This window comes from Oratosquilla oratoria, chromosome 1, assembly GCF_046742065.1.
Source record: "Oratosquilla oratoria isolate Oo_2021 chromosome 1, ASM4674206v1, whole genome shotgun sequence".
NCBI classification, from domain to species: Eukaryota; Metazoa; Arthropoda; class Malacostraca; order Stomatopoda; family Squillidae; genus Oratosquilla; species Oratosquilla oratoria.
This window is the reverse complement of record NC_134777.1, coordinates 134,436,297-134,453,792: the sequence shown is the minus strand read 5'-3', so window position 1 is coordinate 134,453,792 and position 17,496 is coordinate 134,436,297. Positions and strand designations below refer to the sequence as shown.

At 36.6% G+C, this 17,496-nt stretch overlaps 1 protein-coding gene across 6 annotated transcripts in view; it reads left to right on the top strand.

Annotated features, from left to right (window-relative positions):
- The first annotated feature begins 470 nt into the window (after window positions 1-470).
- Window positions 471-17,496, top strand: part of LOC143027242 (SPRY domain-containing SOCS box protein 3) — a 97,191-nt gene continuing 80,165 nt past the window's right edge. The window contains exons 1-3 of one of the 6 annotated variants that reach the window (XM_076188522.1): window positions 471-639; window positions 6,977-7,036; window positions 10,874-11,005. In XM_076188522.1, coding sequence (XP_076044637.1) covers window positions 7,009-7,036; window positions 10,874-11,005 — 160 coding nt within the window. In that variant the 5' untranslated portion in view covers window positions 471-639; window positions 6,977-7,008. Of the gene's footprint in view, window positions 640-1,029; window positions 1,127-5,454; window positions 5,592-6,976; window positions 7,037-7,696; window positions 7,779-10,873; window positions 11,006-17,496 lie in introns of those variants that run through there. The other 5 variants (XM_076188546.1, XM_076188501.1, XM_076188511.1 and 2 more) reach the window with 5 other exon arrangements.

Below are 17,496 nucleotides of genomic sequence, written 5' to 3'. Positions count from 1 at the left end.
GGTAAAAGAGCCCTGGTGAGTGCGCATGCTTCCGCTCGCGTTGGTAAGGTCATCAGTCCCGGATCGGTCTGCATGGGAGACGGTTGTCTCAGACGCGGTCGGTGTTGGCGGATGGAGTACCGCCACTACGCCAGTTCTTCGGAGACGGTCTTCATAATTAAGATGAGCTATGGCTGGAATCAATTTCGTTATTCATCGCTGTATTCTCTTCAACAAATCTACGTCATTTTGGTTGTATGGCCGCCAGGTTTGGACAAAGTACTGAAGATGTGGGCGTACCAGCGATTTGTAAAGGCAAATCACTGGTACGCCCAATTAAATAGGGGGAGGAGAAGCGAAACATGGAAGCAAGATGGCCTTTAGGGATCACGTGACGCTTACTCACCAACCACGCACCACCAGTGTAGTCTAAAAATGGCCAGTCTCCCACATACTACAATCAAGTAAATGCAACGGAGTGCCATTAGATTAGTCCCGAATCGACCCATAATCATGGACTCGGACGCCACTAGAAGATAGAAAAATACATCCGACATGATGTAGATGTAAAAAATACTTCACAGTGTTGATGAAGTCAAAGGAAACTTTGTTGAAATTGCATCAGGAACGAGAGCACACGATGAAGCTATTTAACAGCAGGTACCAAAATTCTAATACGAATGATAGTGAATAATTGGATGGTCTCCCGGATTAAATGGTCGCGAACCAGAATAGTAATTATTTTAACATCAGCATAATAAGTATGCTTAGAATAATAAACAAACATGCCAATCACCTTGGGTGACAACTAATTACCATGATTCACTATCAATGAAGGTAAAAGAAATGTTTATTACTATTTTCCCCATTGGTAAATGGATAATTGTAACAGACGAGTAACCACTATCTATGTGAAGGCTTGTAGCTTTCTTTTTAGTGTTTTATAAATCGTATTTTAGTACAATACTCCTTGTGGTTTAGTTTAATCCAAAAAGACATATCAACAATAAAAATAAAAAAAATTCAATGAAAGTTGTTTAGTCGTAAAAACAATATGGAAAAGTATGTTGTAGTACTAATCGATCAAAGGTGTTTGCATGACCCTGCTTTGGAAAAGTTAAGATCTACATAAACAATGAACACACAGGTATCGTAATATGTTGATGTAAAAACAAACCGTAAAGTTAAATGAGCTGTCTTGAGTTTGGTTTACGAGGTAGTCGATGTATTTGGAACACTGGAGGAGAGAAGGTTCGATCCTTTAGTATCAAGGAGTACTTTTTCATTTAATGGTGGCTGCCGCCTCGTCATTTTGTACGTCTCCGATGCATAACATCGACAAGAGAGGAATGATGAGATATTTATTAATAGTTGAACCTAATAGTAATTAACATATAGAGGAGTTCCTGAGTTGCGGAGGGGTCTTGTCACAGGTTACGAAGCAGTAAGGGGTTGCTTGGAATGTGCCAAACAGTTGAAATTGATACAGATGAGATTTTATGGAATGTGTAGATACGGGCGCATCCGCTCGTGGCGCCACTGATGTGTGTGTTTCAAGTTAAGTTAATAACCAGTTAACATTGGCGAATTTCTAGGTGCTTGATCCAAAAAGATAGTATCATAGTAAGGATAAAGGGACAATTTGCGACAGAAATAATGTACACCATTGTTCATATCACATTTCTCACCAGAAACACATAAGCCACATATCAAAATCGTTGGTTGGGTGAAACTATAAATTGTCCCTTTGGGATAGGTCAATTTATAGTTTCACCCAACCAACGATTTTGATATGTGGCTTATGTGTTTCTGATGAGAAATGTGATATGAACGATGGTGTACATAATTTCCGTCGCAAATGCTTACTTTCCAAGTTTTTGATTATTGAAGTTATGCACTTATGCCTACATCTCCCCAACGATCTGGAGGGACCTGTGGGAAATCGGGGTTTTTGGGTGGGGAGCACTAATAAATCGAGTAATGTGCATTGCAAAACAGGTATAAAATGAACAAGAACACATAAAAAAGATAAAAAAAAAAAATCACCTTTGAGGTCTGGAGCGTGATATCTAACATGAGTGGAAGCCATGTTTGTTTGCCAAGGTACCAATGATTCGAAATATTTGTCGCTACATTTAGCGAAGGCCACTCCACCTGCTCAGGAGTTGCTAACCATAAATTAACGTAACCTAACCTATCCTAACATAACCTAACCTAACCTATCCTAACCAAACCTAACGTAACCTAGTGTAACCTAACATAACGTAACCTAACCTAATGTAACCTAGTGTAAACTAACCTAACATAACCTAACCTATCTAACCTAGCATAACCTAACCTAACCTAATGTAACCTAACGTCACGTAACCTAGCGTAACCTAACCTAGTGTAACCTAACCTAACGTAACACCCTAGCGTAACCTAACCTACCTAACTGAACCTAGCTTAACCTAACCTAACATATCTTAATGTAATGTAACCTAGCGTAACCTAACGTAACCTAACCTAATGTAACCTAGCCTAGTGTAACCTAACATAACATAACCTGACATAACCTAACGTAACATAACCTAGGATAACATAACCTAACCTAGCGTAACCTAACGTAACGCAACCTAAACTAGCGTAACATAACCTAGCGGAACCTAACCCAATGTAACCTACCTAACCTAACGTAACCTAACCTAGCAGAACCTAACATAACCTAATGTAACGTAACCTAACCTAACGTGACCTAACATAACTTATCGTAACGTAACCTAGCATAACCTAACCTAATGTAACCTAACCTAGCGTAACCTAACATAACCTATCGTAACATAACCTAGCGTAACAAAACCTTATGTAACCTAACATAACGTAACCTAAACTAGCATAACGTAACCTAACCGAACAGTTAGGTTACATTAGTTTACGTCTAGCAACTCCTGCGCATGTGTAGTGGCCTTTGCTAAATGTATAGTGAAAAATATTTCGAATCGTTGGATACTTGGTAAACAAACATGGCTACCACTTGTTAGCCGACCACACTCCTGACCTCAAAGGTTAAATTTATGTTTTCTATATCTTTTTTCTTTGTTGTTCATTTTATACGTTTTGCAACGTGCATTACTCGATTTATTAGTGCTCCCCACCCAAAAACCCCGATTTTCCACAGGTCCCCCTCCAGATCGTTGGGGAGAAGTAGGCATAAGTGCATAACTTCAATAATTACTTGAAAAGTATGCATTTGCAACGGAAATGATGTACACCATCATTGATATCACAACATTTCTCACCAGAAACACATAAGCCATATATCAAAATCGTTGGTTGGGTGAAACTATAAATTGGTTAGGTTATGTTAGGATAGATTAAGTTAGTTTACAGTTAGCAACTCCTGCACAGGTGGAGTGGCCTTCACTAAATGTAGCGGATGTAGCGACAAATATTTCAAATCATTGGTAACTTGGTAAGCAAACATGGCTACCACTTGCGTTAGCCGACCACACTCCAGACCTCAAAGGTGTAATTTTTTTTTTTTTTTTATGTGGTCTTGTTCATTTTATACCTGTTTTGCAATGCGCATTACTAGATTTATTAGTGCTCCCTACCCAAAACCCCGATTTCCCACAGGTCCCCCCAGATCATTGGGGAGATGTAGGCGTAAGTGCATAATATCAATAATTAATTAATTACTAAAGTATGCATTTGCAACGGAAATTATGTACACCATCGTTCATATCACAACATTTCTCACCAGAAACACGTAAGCCACATATCAAAATCGTTGGTTGGGTGAAACTATAAATTGACTGGATAAAGGCCCTACCTGGTACACTGGGTGTTTCCATAGGGGACTCTTGACTTATGTACCTAGTAATATTATCAGATGTATTATGCCTTATATTGATATTATCTTTGATATTGCACTGATGCCCTGAAAAGTATATAAATGTATCATCTTTGAAGTAAAGGTGACCATAGTGCAACCTGTAAATTGAATGGTATACCTGTTATTATTTTACTTATCACATACAAGTTAATTTTTTCCCAGTGTGCTCTTAAGATTTTTTCTCACAATAGAGTGCCATTGTAAGTAAATAGAAATAGTTCCGGTGTTATGGAAAAAGGCCAGCCATTTAAATGAAAATATGGAATGTTGGTGCCCAAAGTGTGTCAGGATAAAGGATAAGAGTATGACAAAATTTTGAAAGTAATAAAAAAATGTTTTGGATAGAAATTAAGAGAGGAAGAGGAGGTGAATCAAGTAGAGAAGAAAAGGTAAAAGGTACAGACAGAGAGATGATAATGGAAGAGAAGGCAGTGAGAAGAAGGTGCCCAGAGTATTTTAGGGAGTTGTTAAATGTGAAGGATAGGGAGGGAAAGGTAGTTGCAGTGGGAAGCACTAAGAGAATGACAGTGATGAGTGAAGGAAATGGAGGAGAAATAAGGAAAGATAAGTGAAGGCAGCTGTTAAGATGATGGGAGCAGGTAAAGCACCTGGGTTGGATGGATACCATGCAGAATGTCTTAAAAAAGGAGGTACAGTGATGGTGGACAGGCTGGTGAGATTATTTAATGTTTAAGAGAGGGTAGATTGCCAGAGGACTGAAGGAGTGCCTGTATAATTCCACTTTACAAGGGAGCAGGATACAAGTGTGAGTGTAGTAGTTTCAGAGGGATCAGTTTGTTAAGTGTAGTTGGGAAGGCTTAGGAGAGGAACAGAGGGAGTAATTGGTGAGGAACAGTGTGGTTTTAGGAGAGGTAGGGTTTGTGTAGATCAGATTTTTGTGGTAAGACAGATATGCGAAAAAGCTATAGGAAAAGGTAAAGATGTATTTTGGGTTTTTATGCATGTGGAAAAGGCTTATGACAGGGTAGACAGGAAGGCACTGTGGGAGGTATTGCAGATATATGGGATAGGAGGAAAGCTGTTAAGAGCAGTCAAGAGTTTTTACGAGAGTAATAGAGTTTGTATTAGGATTAGAAATGGAGACAGTGGTTTGAGGTAAAGGTGGGACTTCGTCAGGGATGTGTTATGTCCCCCTGGCTGATGGTCAAATCATCCGTATGACATTTCATATTCAATTTCAAATAGGTTTTTATCATATCAAAATTGGCTCTTCTGAAGTCTGGTACTTGGATGTTATTTGTACTTTTTAATTCTTCCCAAATAATATTAAATCTTATTTCTTGATGATCGCTAGAGCCTAGACTATCTCCCACATTTCTTCTCTTGAATTTCCTTTGTTTCTTCTTCCTGTAGACCCTCAAGAGATTGAAATGAGTTCCTGCAATCGAGCAGGCCTGGTGAAGCCTTTTTCCCCATCTTTCTGTATCATATTTTTCACAGTTATCCATCCAGGCTTGGTTTGTCCAACTTGGTTTTTCTTTGGTATTTTTTAGCCTTCGAGCGGAGAACTCGATTCTCCTCTTTAAGGCACTTTACAGCATCCTCTAAGGCTTTAATTCTACTAAGTAGAGATTGTACCTCATCAGCGCTGAACACTTTAACACAACCATTCGCCATATCATTATATGAAGCAGCTACCAGTTGACCTGACCTGAGTGATAACTACTGCACAACTGGACAGAAGGAAGTTCTGAAGAAAGTGATGGCCCTGGAGAAAGTTTGTAGCAGTAGTTATTTGAAGAGGTTTTGTCTTTAACTTAATTGGGGAAAGGAATGATAATAGCTTGTCCCCAAGCAGTTGCGGGTACCCTCCATCCTTATTCTGTGTAAGAGGTGTATAGGATGTTGCAGATGGATTCAGGTACCTTATCATGTCACATGGTATGTTATCTGGGTCTGGGGTAGTTTTTTTACAGTTGAAGAAAATGTTGTATTCTGCTCTTGTGAATGGATGGTTGCAATCTTGTGGGGAGTGTGTGGGAGTTCCAGGGATGGCTCTGATTCAAGGGATATAAATTTGGATCTGTGATTTGTGTGGCCTAATGGTAGGGAGTGTTAACTATTTTGGATACATGGGGAGGTGAAGATATAATTTGACCATTGATTGGATGATTAATAAGGGTGTTCTACTGGAAATGTCTTTTTTTTTTTTTTTTTTTTTTTTTTTTTTTTTTTTTTTTTTTTTTTTTTTTTTTTTTTTTTTTTTTTTTTTTTTTTAATCTTTAAGAGATTGGGGTTTAGGAAGTAATTAATGAAATGTATGTTTGCTGTGAGTTTCAGCATGCTTGGCACATTGTTGTGCTTAGAAATTTTTATGGTTGTGCATCAGTTCTTGTTGACAAATATTTGAGTTAGGCCCTTTTTTGCCAGTTTCTTCTAATGTTTTTTTTTTTTTTTTTTTTTTTTTTTTTTTTTTTTTTTTTTTTAATGAGCACCACCTTTTTCACTCATTTCATCAGGAAATAGCATGATGAAATAATAATTATTATTTCATCATGCTAAAATGAAATGAGGCCAATGTTCTAAAATATGCTAATGTTAAAGATACGTTAATTTTTTTTTTTTTTTTTTTTTTTTTTTTTTTATAAATTAATGAGAAATAAGATTTGAGAAGTTAAATTTTAGAATAAATGGGTTGATGTTCCCATCATAGGACAGTGATGAGAACTAAACAGCATATTGCCATTCCCTAATCCAACTAATGTAACTAGCTGCTGACAGTGATATTTCATTTTGCTTACTTTGCCCAGTACCAATATTTTATCATCCAGTGGCAATGTGGTATTAAAAGAAACTTTAGATAGTGATAGAGAATTGAAAATACACTTGGCATTCTAGTTGATATTGATTGGGTGGGCTGAAAAACTTTGTTTATAATGGCTTTGTAGAACATTGAACATTTCAGAAAATACAAGAACAGTTCAGATGCTTACAAACAACTGCTACCATGGTAGATTTTCCTGAAATGATCTTAAACTATCAGGAAACTATTAGAATAACCTACCATGATTACTTCAAGAAATTTCATGATGCTGTAGTTGAACATATGAAACTATGTTTACAGGGATAATCATAATCTAGACTTGTTTCCAAAATTTTCAGAAAATTGAGTGACATTTCGACTGATTGATGATATGACAGACAGGCAACTGCACCATAAAGGTACAGAGACTCACATTGAATTTTATTTATATTGATATTTTCATTTTCATTTATTGTTGATTTAGTTGAGAATTTTATATTCAGTACTCAAAAACTGTACTCAGGTACTCATAAACTGGGAAAGGAGATGTGGGTTTTTGTAAGTGCATATGGGCCTGGTAGTGAGAAGAGTGTAGAAGAAAGGGAGGCTTTTTGGATAGATTTAAATGAGTGCATAGAGGGATTAGGGAGGAATGTCAATGTAGAAATATTGGAAGACCTTAATGCTAGGGTAGGAAATGAACCAATTGACGGAGTGGTTGGGAAATGTGGAGTCCCAGGAAAAAATTGCAGTGGAGAGTTGATGGTGGAGATGTGTCTAGAAAGAGAGTTGATGATAGCAAATAATGTTTTGGAAGAGAGTCAAGCATAAGTACACATGGGAGAGGGTGGTGAATGGAAGGGTGGTAGATAGAGTGTTAATGGACTATGTAGTGGTAGATAGGAGTATAATACGAAGAGTTAAGGATGTACATGTACTAAGGGGAGAGAGTGGGGGAATATCAGATAATTTTTTAGTGGAAGGCAAGTTGAGAGTGGAGGATAGATGGAGAAAGAGGAAAAGGACAAAAGATAGGGAGGTGCTTAGAGTGAACTCTTTACATGAAAAGGAAAAGGAGAAGGAGTACAAGAAGCAGCTGAGAAAGTTGAGTGATATTTCAACTGATTGATGATATGACAGACAGGCAACTGCACCATAAAGGTACAGAGACTCACATTGAATTTTATTTATATTGATATTTTCATTTTCATTTATTGTTGATTTAGTTGAGAATTTTATATTCAGTACTTAAAAATTATTCAAAAACTGTACTCATAAACTGGGAAAGGAGATGTGGGTTTTTGTAAGTGCATATGGGCCTGGTAGTGAGAAGAGTGTAGAAGAAAGGGAGGCTTTTTGGATAGATTTAAAGAGTGCATAGAGGGATTAGGGAGGAATGTCAATGTAGAAGTATTGGGAGACCTTAATGCTAGGGTAGAAATTAACCAATTGACGGAGTGGTTGGGAAATGTGGAGTTCCAGGAAAAAATAATAGTGGAGAGTTGATGGTGGAGATGTGTCTAGAGAGTTGATGATAGCAAATACAGTGATAGGAAGAGTTAAGGATGTACATATACTAAGGGGAGAGAGTGGGGGAATATCAGATCATTTTTTGGTGGAAGTTAAGTTGAGAGTGGAGGATAGATGGAGGAAGAGGTAAAGGACAAAAGGTAGGGAGGTGCTTAGAGTGAACTCTTTACATGAAAAGGAAAAGAGTTAAGGATGTACATGTTCTTAGGGGAAAATGGAGGAATATCAGATCAGTTTTTGGTGGAAGGTAAGTTGAGAATGGAGGATAGATGGAGAAAGAGGAAAAGGACAAAAGGTAGGGAGGTGCTTAGGGTGAATTCTTTAAATGAGAAGGAAAAGGAGAAGGAGTACAAAAAGAAGCTGAGAGAGGAGTGGGAGGGAGTGAAGGATAGAGTAGAACTAAGAGTGGAGGAGGAATGGGGATGATTCAAGGAGGGAGTCACAAAGTGTGTTAAGATGGTATGTGGAACAAGAAAGATGGGAGGAAATAGAAGGAAGGGTAGTGAGTGGTGGGATGAGGAACCAAAGAAGGTTGTAGAAGAGAAGAAGCAAGCTTTCACAGACTGGTTACAAAATAGGACGAGGGAGTCGTATGAGAGGTACAAACAAAAGAAGAGAAGTAAAGCACAAGGTAAAGGAGGCAAAGAGGAGAGATGTGAAATGGGGTAAGAGTATGACAGAAAATTTTGAAAGTAATAAAAAGATGTTTTGGAAAGAAATTAAGAGAGGAAGAGGCAAATCAGGTAGAGAAGAAAAGATAAAAGGTGCAGATGGAGAGATCATAATGGAAGAGAAGGCAGTAAGAGGAAGATGGGCAGAGTATTTTAGGGAGTTGCTAAATGTGAAGGAGGATAGGGAGGGAAAGATAGTTGCAGTGGGAGGTGCTAAGAAAATGAGAGTGATGAGTGAGGAGAATGGAGGAGAAATAAGGAAGGGTGAAGTGAAGGCAGTTGTTAAGATGATGAGAGCAGGAAAGCCACCTGGTCTGGATGGATGCCATGCAGAATGTCTAAAAAAAGGAGGTACAGCGATGGTCGACTGGCTGGTGAAGTTATTTAATGTTTGCTGGAGAGAGGGTAGAGTGCTGGAGGACTGGAGGAGTGCCTGTATAGTTACAAGGGAAAAAGAGACAAATGTGAGTGTAGTAGTTTCAGAGGGATTAGCTTGTTAAGTGTAGTTGGGAAGGCTTATGGGAAGATCTTGATTGAGAGGATTAGGAGAGGAACAGAGGGAGTGATTGGCGAGAAGCAGTGTGGATTTAGGACAGGTAGAGGTTGCGTAGATCAGATTTTTGTGGTAAGACAGATATGTGAGAAAGCTATAGGAAAAGGTAAGGATGTTTTTTTGGGCTTTTATGGATCTGGAAAAGGCTTACAACAGTGTAGACAGGAAGGCACTGTGGGAGGTTTTGCAGATATATGGGATAGGAAGAAAGCTTCTAGGACCTGTCAAGAGTTTTTACGAGAGTAGTGGAGCATGTGTCAGGATTAGAAATGGAGAGAGTGAGTGGTTTGAGGTAAAGGTGGGACTTCGTCAGGGATGCGTTATGTCGCCTTGGCTGTTCAACTTGTACATGGATGGGGTGGTGCGAGAGGTAAATGCAAGGGTGGTGGGTCAGGGATTGGAGATGTTAAAAGAAAATGGAGAAAAGTGGGAGGTGAGCCAGCTGTTGTTTGCAGACGACACTGCACTTTAGCAGGATTGGAGGAGGTATTGAGGAAGTTGGTCACAGAGTTTGGGAGAGTGTGTGAAAGAAGAAAGTTGAAGATAGATGTGGGTAAAAGTAAGGTGATGAGTTGTACAAGGGGTGAAAGTGGCAGCAGACAGGAAGTGAGCATTAAGAGAGAGCGATTGGAGGAGTTTGAATGTGTATGAGATAAGGTGTCTGAGAAGTATGATAGGCTAGATAGAGTGATATAGATAGATATGATAGGCTAGATAGTGAGGAATGAGGAGGTCAGGAGGAGAACAGGGGTGGTAATGGAGTTGGGAGATAGGGTGGAAGAAAGAGTATTGGGATGGTTTGGACACATGGAAAGAATGAGTGAAAAAAGACTAGTAAAAGAGGTATGGAAGGCAGATGTGGAGTGAGTGAACATGAGGGGATGACCTAGGATGAGATGGATAGGGTGAAAGGGGCTTTGGGGAAGAGGGGAATGTCTGTTGAGGAAGGACGGGAGAGGACAGAAGACAGGGGTGAATGGAGAATGGTTGTATATGGATGATGATGTGATGCATGAGGTGGAATGGGTGTGGGGATGGGGGTAAGGTAGTATGTGTGAGAAAAATTTGATGCAGTCCGAAGACATTTTTCCCCGTCTTCTGCTTTTCTGCATGAGGGGATGGAGAGGGGGGGGGGTCATTGATTTAATGAAGCGGCCTTGCTGTGGACGTGCTGTGCCTTGCAACATTGCCTCTGACCCAGGGGAGTGGAGTGTGTTGGGGATGGAATGGGTGGGAATTGTTTTTATGCCTTTTTCTTTTTGGCTATCTCCCTTGTAAGGGGGAAAAAGCCTTTGGTATTTGTATGTATGCATAAAGGTATAGACTTCGTTTCTCCCCAGTGTCTATAGTGTTCATGAATTCCTCCCTGTTGGCTTCTTCAAAGAATTCTACCAAACCCAAAGAAAGTATGTCTTGCTAGATATTTATGTAAATATTTACAACTACAAATCTTTGTATTTGAAGAAACTTCTGGATTTATATGGGAATAACCTTTATTGCAGGTTGCAGAATGAGTCACGAGAAACCATGCATCCTTTGTGTATCTGCTCGTTTACGTAACGTGCAGAGCAACTCTTTTTGTTCTCATATTGATGAAGAAATATTATCCTGTGCATGTGGGGAAGATGAGACAGGTAAGAGAGGTTTGATATGGTCATAAACTTTGTTTTATTTTGTTGGTATGCCGGTATCCTGCTAAGAAATCAAACGCTGGATGGGATTATTGTTTATTTTCCTACTATTGCAGCTTTATTTTAAACTAAAGGTTTGTTTTTCTTTCCTGTTGCTCAACAGACATTCCCCTCATGATCAAAACCTCTTTCACTCCACCTCATTCTCGGTCATCCCTTCAAGTTCACTTTATCCATCTCTGCTTTCCACACTCTTTTTGTTAATCTTTCTTCACTCACTCTATCCATGTGTCCAAACCATCCCAATACTCTTTCATCAGCTCCCTGTCCACACCTGTTCCCATAGTCTTATTTGGATTTGTTTACACTCCATAAGTTTTTTTTAACAAGAGGATTATTTCTGGTGAGTAAAGATATGGGGTAGTTTGATATACAGTGGACCCCTGCCTATCAGCTACTTGCCATTCATGACCCATATCTGCAGCTTTTCCCATGGAAACTAACTAATGCATATTCGCAATTCTCCCACCCATCTGCAAGGCTGCGCATCATGGCATTAATACTTTATTTTTTATTTATTTATTTTTATTCTTTTTTTTTTTTTTTTTTTTTTTTTTTTTTTTTTTTTTTTTTTAATTCAAACCAAGATTTTTTTTTTTTTTTTTTTTTTTTTATAACTACATTTATTAGTTAAAAGCAAGCAAAAGAGCAATATACAGTACATAAACTAATATTAGGTTTAAATATAAACAGTAAAAATGTAGTGTGGGATGCCAGTATCTCCAGAATCAATGTTTCTGGTCACGCTATTGGCTGTGATTTGAGAGTAGTCAATCAGTGCAAAAGATTCAATCAGTCTTTCATTATTGATGAGTACAGGTCTATTTTACTATGATTTTTAGAACAGGAAAGTCAAAAATGATCTTTTAAAGAAATAGTGGAGCAACAGGTCAAGGAAAATGCTAAAAAAAAACGGGTTTGCTTAGTCAGAATACATACACACACACACACACATACTCCAGCAGCAGTTGAAGTAAGACACGGAAAACAAGCTTCGAAGCACTAGGCAGCGCTTCACTGATGGACAAATTTGGAGCCAACCCTACCTAGTTGAAAAAAAAAATTGAAAATGGAGAAGTATACTACGTGTGACCAATAATGTAACTGTCTTTGTGTCTTTATTTTATTTTATTTTTATTTTTTCCACATCAGTTACTCAAAAAAATGGAAAAAAAAATAGAAACCCAAGGGACAAAGAACCAACAAAAAGATGCCTAGAAGTAAGTAGGATCGAATCGCCCTTGGGGGTGATCCCAAAAAGACATGCCTGAATGAAACACCAAAGACATACCAAAGGTGTGAAAAAAAATAATTTTATGGCTTTGATAGAGTGAATTATGTATAGAGGGATAGAAATGGAAAGAGAACCCATGTTTGAAAATATAATGAGAAATAGGGAAATCAACAACTTGCTAGATAAAATAATTGAACTCAAAAGTGAATATAAGATTATGTACAAAGAGGGAACCCTATTAATGAGGGCCAATGAAGAAAATAACAGGGAAATAGATGAGTTGAAAAAGGAACTAAATAGGATAAAGGGAGAGAATGAAAGATTGAAAAATGAAGATGTGAATAGGAATGAGGCATTAAAAAAAAGATGAAGGATCAAATGCAGGCAGTGACCGAGAAAGTGGAAGAGATCAAAGAAAATGACTTCCAAGAAATAGAGAAACAGTGGAAAGTAGAACAGGAAATACTGGAGCAACAGGTCAAGGAAAATGCTAAAAAAAAAAAAAAAAAAAAAAAAATGGTAATCCAAGTAATGAAAAAGAAAGGTAATTTGGTCACGGACACGGTAGATAAAAAAATATGCATTGTAATCTATGGTATTAAAGAGAAACATGATGTTCCTTGATATCAGAGAGAAAAGGAGGAGAAAGAGACCACTAAAGAAATTCTAAAAGAGATTCAAGAGAAAGGACAAAGTATAGATAAAGAAATTTAGGAGACATAGAATAAGATACTCAAGAAAAACCATATAGGCCACTAAAAGTAAAACTTAGGTCACAAATGATTGCAGAGGAAATACTATCTAGAAAAGCAAATCTAGCAAATAATGAACATTATAAAAATGTATGGATAAAGAAAGAAATGAGTGATGAAAAAAAAGAGAAAGAAAAGAACTTAGAAATGAAGCAAATGAAAAGAGAACTGAGACTGAATAGAATTATCTTTTTTTTTTGGAGAGTGGTGGACCTAAGGCTGAGAAAATGGTATTTCAAGAAAAAGGAAACAAAGCAGACAGAAGAAGACAAGAAAGGAAAAAATTAAAGTTAGCCTATACCAACATAGATGGAATGATTTCAGGACTAAATGAATTAAATTACTATCTGGCATTAGAAAAACCAGACATAATGGGAATAGTAGAAACTAAATTAAAAAGTACTCTACCACCAAATACTGTGGGACAAGGTCTATACAACTGTTGGATGAAGAATAGAAAGGAAAAACAGGGTGGGGGAGTATTATTTTTGACTAGGAAAGACTTAAATGTGATAAAGATAACAGAAGGAAAAAAACAATGTAGAATCAGTTATGATCAAAGTTGAAAGCAGTTACACAAAAAGTAGAAAAATTGTAGTACATGTGCCCCCCAAAACAGTCCTGGACAGAATGCGATAATTCCAAGCTGTTGGAAGATACCGAATATGAAGTAACTAATAAACTGAATGAAAGAGGAAATATAGTAATTATGGGTGATTTTCATTCTAAAGAAAAATATTGGGAAAAAATGACAGTGAAGGGTGGAAAAGACCTCTGGGGCAACATACTACTTGGTATGACCATTGAATACAAAATGACTCGGTGGATAAAAGAAAATACAGGATACAGAAACAATGAGGAACCATCAAGACTGGATTTAATACTTACGTCAGAACCTGAAATTGTGGACAGAATTGATTGCAAAACTCCAATAGGAAAGAATGACCCTGTACTAATAGAATTTGAACTAAAAGAGCAAATGGACTTAAGAAGAAATGAGAAACATAGAAAAAAACAGACTAATGTATAACAAAATGAATTTTGAGAAACTCAAAAAATTCTTTCATGACGGAAACTAGGAAAAATTCCTAAATGAAGAAACAAGGATGGAAGAGAAATGGAATATACTAAAAGAAATTTGTAATGAGGGAGTGAACAAATATGTACCACAACAAAAGCAAGAAAGAGTATACATAAAAAGCTGGTACAACAAAAAATGTAGTGAGGCTAAGGATAAAAGAGACAAAGCTTGGAAAAGATGGAAAAAAGACAAAAAAAAAATAAAAAAGAGCAAATGGCAAACATGCATCAAACTAAGAAATTATGTAAAAATATGCAAAGATTAAAAGAGAAACTATGAAAGAGAAATAATAGAAAAATGCGAGGAACAAACTAAACTATTTTATAGGTATGTAAATGGTAAACTAAAAAATAAACAAGAAATGGAAAAGCTGCCCCAGGGAAATTATGAATATACAGAAGAACTAGAAATGGCTGAAATTATGAGCATTCATTTCAAATCAGTATTCACAATTGAAAATTCACCTAAGTGTGAGGGAATAGAGAGAGAGAAATCACCCCCAATGAAGGAAATAACTGTAACACAGAAGGAAATCAGGGACCAAATAAAAAACCTTGATGTCAGAAAATCACATGGTCTGGATGGAATTGCAAATTGGATACTGAAAGAATGCATAGTGTTGATGGATAAAATATACAATATAATTAAATACTAACTCAAAGAAGGAAAGGTACCACAGGACTGGAAAAATGCAAATATTGCACCAATATATAAAGGAGGAAACAAGGAAGATCCAACCAACTATAGACTGGTCTCCCTAACAAGCACAGAAGCAAAAATATGAAAAAGTTATCAAAAGTAGATGGATTAAACGTCTGGAAAAAAAAACTATACTGAATCGAAATCAATTTGGATTTAGACAAGGAAGATCGTGTACAACAAACCTGACCTGCTTCTATTCGAGACTAATAGAAATAATACAAGAAAGGGATAGATGGGCAGACTATGCCTTTCTAGACCTACAAAAAACATTTGATAAGGTACCACACAAGAAACTAATAAGAAAAATAGAATCAATAGATGGCATCAGAGGAAAATTATTGAAATGGATGGAAGACTTCCTGACTGGGAGAAAAATGAGGGTAGTAAGTAGAGACAAATACTCGATTTGGGAAGAAATTATAAGTGGTGTCACGCAAGGTTCGGTACTGGCTCCAATCCTGTTTGCCACATATATAAATGACATGGATGAAGGAGTAGAGTGCTATATGAATTTCTTCGCAGATGACACAAAAATACTAAAGAAAGTAAGAACAGAGGAGGATTGTGAATCATTACAGTCAGACCTGGACAAAATCTGGAAATGGACTCAAAAGTGGGAAGTGAACTTCAATATCAAGAGTTTGGAAAAAGTAAAAATAGAATATCAAGAAATTATAAAATTGGTGAAGAAGTCAAAAAAGTTAACTTGGAAAGGGACCTTGGAGTAATAATCAGCAAAGACATGACACTGAACATATCAATAAAATAGAGAAACCTTCAACCTATTAAGGTCAATAAAAGTGGCATTTGATTTCTTGGATGAGGAAATGATTTAAGAAAATATTAGTTATACTAATAAGACCAAAACTGGAGTACACAGCAACACTATGGACACCCAGTACTAAAAAGAATATAAAGAAATTAGAATACAAAGAGCAATGACAAAGTTGGCACCAACTCTCTCCAAATTAACATACAAAGATTGTACAAATTAACTCTGGAACAGAGAAGAGAAAGAGGAGATCAGTTGACCATTTATAGAATCATGAAAGGAATGGAAATCCTAGATTGGAAAGGTTTATTAAAATGGAACAATGGAAAAAGCAAGAGGACATGAAAAAAACTCAAAAAGGATAACTATAGAAGAGATCTAAAAAAAAAAAAAAAAAAATAGCTTCACACACAGAGTACTGGATACCTGGAGTAATTTGAATAAAGAAACTGTGATGAGAATAGCTCCCTTCCCATGTAATACAACTAGGTAAATATACACACACATACTGACGAACCACAGTCTGGAACGGACATCTAGAATGAGCTCTGGAGTGTAGCGCTTTTATCGACAAGTTGGAGGAAATGCCAAGTCTGGTATTGTATTGGGACAGGGGAGCTTTGCTTATCAAGTGACCGAAATGATATGTTAGAGTAAATTCACTTAGTGGTAACAATTCAAAATGGAGGATGGTGAAGATAGAAAAAATATGGTGAACCAATGAAAAGAAGACTAGATGTGAGGAGGGTTGAATTGCCGTTGAGTGTCATCCCAGAAAAGAGCTGCAACATGGAAATGCCACAGAGGAATCAAAATTACAAAGATATTACATTTTCAGGGTTTGCAAAAGGAGGTAGAACACATGGCAATTTGGAAAAGGAAACAGGTTATAAAAATATTCTAAGAAATCAAGAGATTACAGAACTAATAAATGAAATTATAGATCTGAAACCAGAATACAAGGCAGTGTATAGAGAAGTGAACGAGTTGAAAAGACAAAATGCTGAAACAGACGGAGCTTAATGACCTAAAAAAAGGAATTGAACATAGTAAAAAATAAGGATGAAAGGGTGAAAAACGAAGATACTAACAAAAATGAGGCTTTAAAAAAAGAAGTAAAAGAACAAATACAATCAGTGACCGAGAAAGTTGGAGAAACTATAAAAGAGACAGATCTTCAAGAAATCAAACATCAATGGAAAATGGATCAGGAAAACCAAAAACTAACTTTTAAAGAAATTGTACCAGGGGAAGAAAATGCAAAGGAAACAGTCATTAAAGTAATTAAAGAGAAAGAAAATTGGATGAGAAACACAGTTGATAAAAAATTTTTTTTTATAGTAGAATATGGTATAAAAGAAAAACACAATGTAGCTTGATACTGAAGAAGAAAAAGAGTAAAAAGAAATTCTGAAAGAGATACAAGAAGGGCAAGAGATGGAAAAAGAAATAGAGGAAGTGCATAAAATGAAACTACTCCAAAGAAAAAAATAAAGCACTAAAATTTAAGATAAGTTGTCAAATGATAGTGGGAGTACAAAAAAAAAAAAAAAAAAAAAAAAAAAAAGTGAAAATTACAAAAAAATATGGATAAAAAAAATAGCAATAAGGAAAAAGAGAGGGAAAAGACACTAAAATGAAGCTAATAAAAAAAAAAAAAAATGAGAGAAGAACAGAGACCAAAAAGAATGAGTATTTTTTTTAGAGTACTGGACTTGAGGCTGAGAAAATGGTATATATAAGAGAGAGAGAGAGAGAAAAGAAAAAAGGAGGAAAAAATTAAAAATTAAAAGTAATGTATACCAACATAGATGGCATGATTTTAGGATTAAACTAATTAGACGATTATCTGGTGGAAGAGAAACTGGATATAATGGGAATTTGGAGACAAAA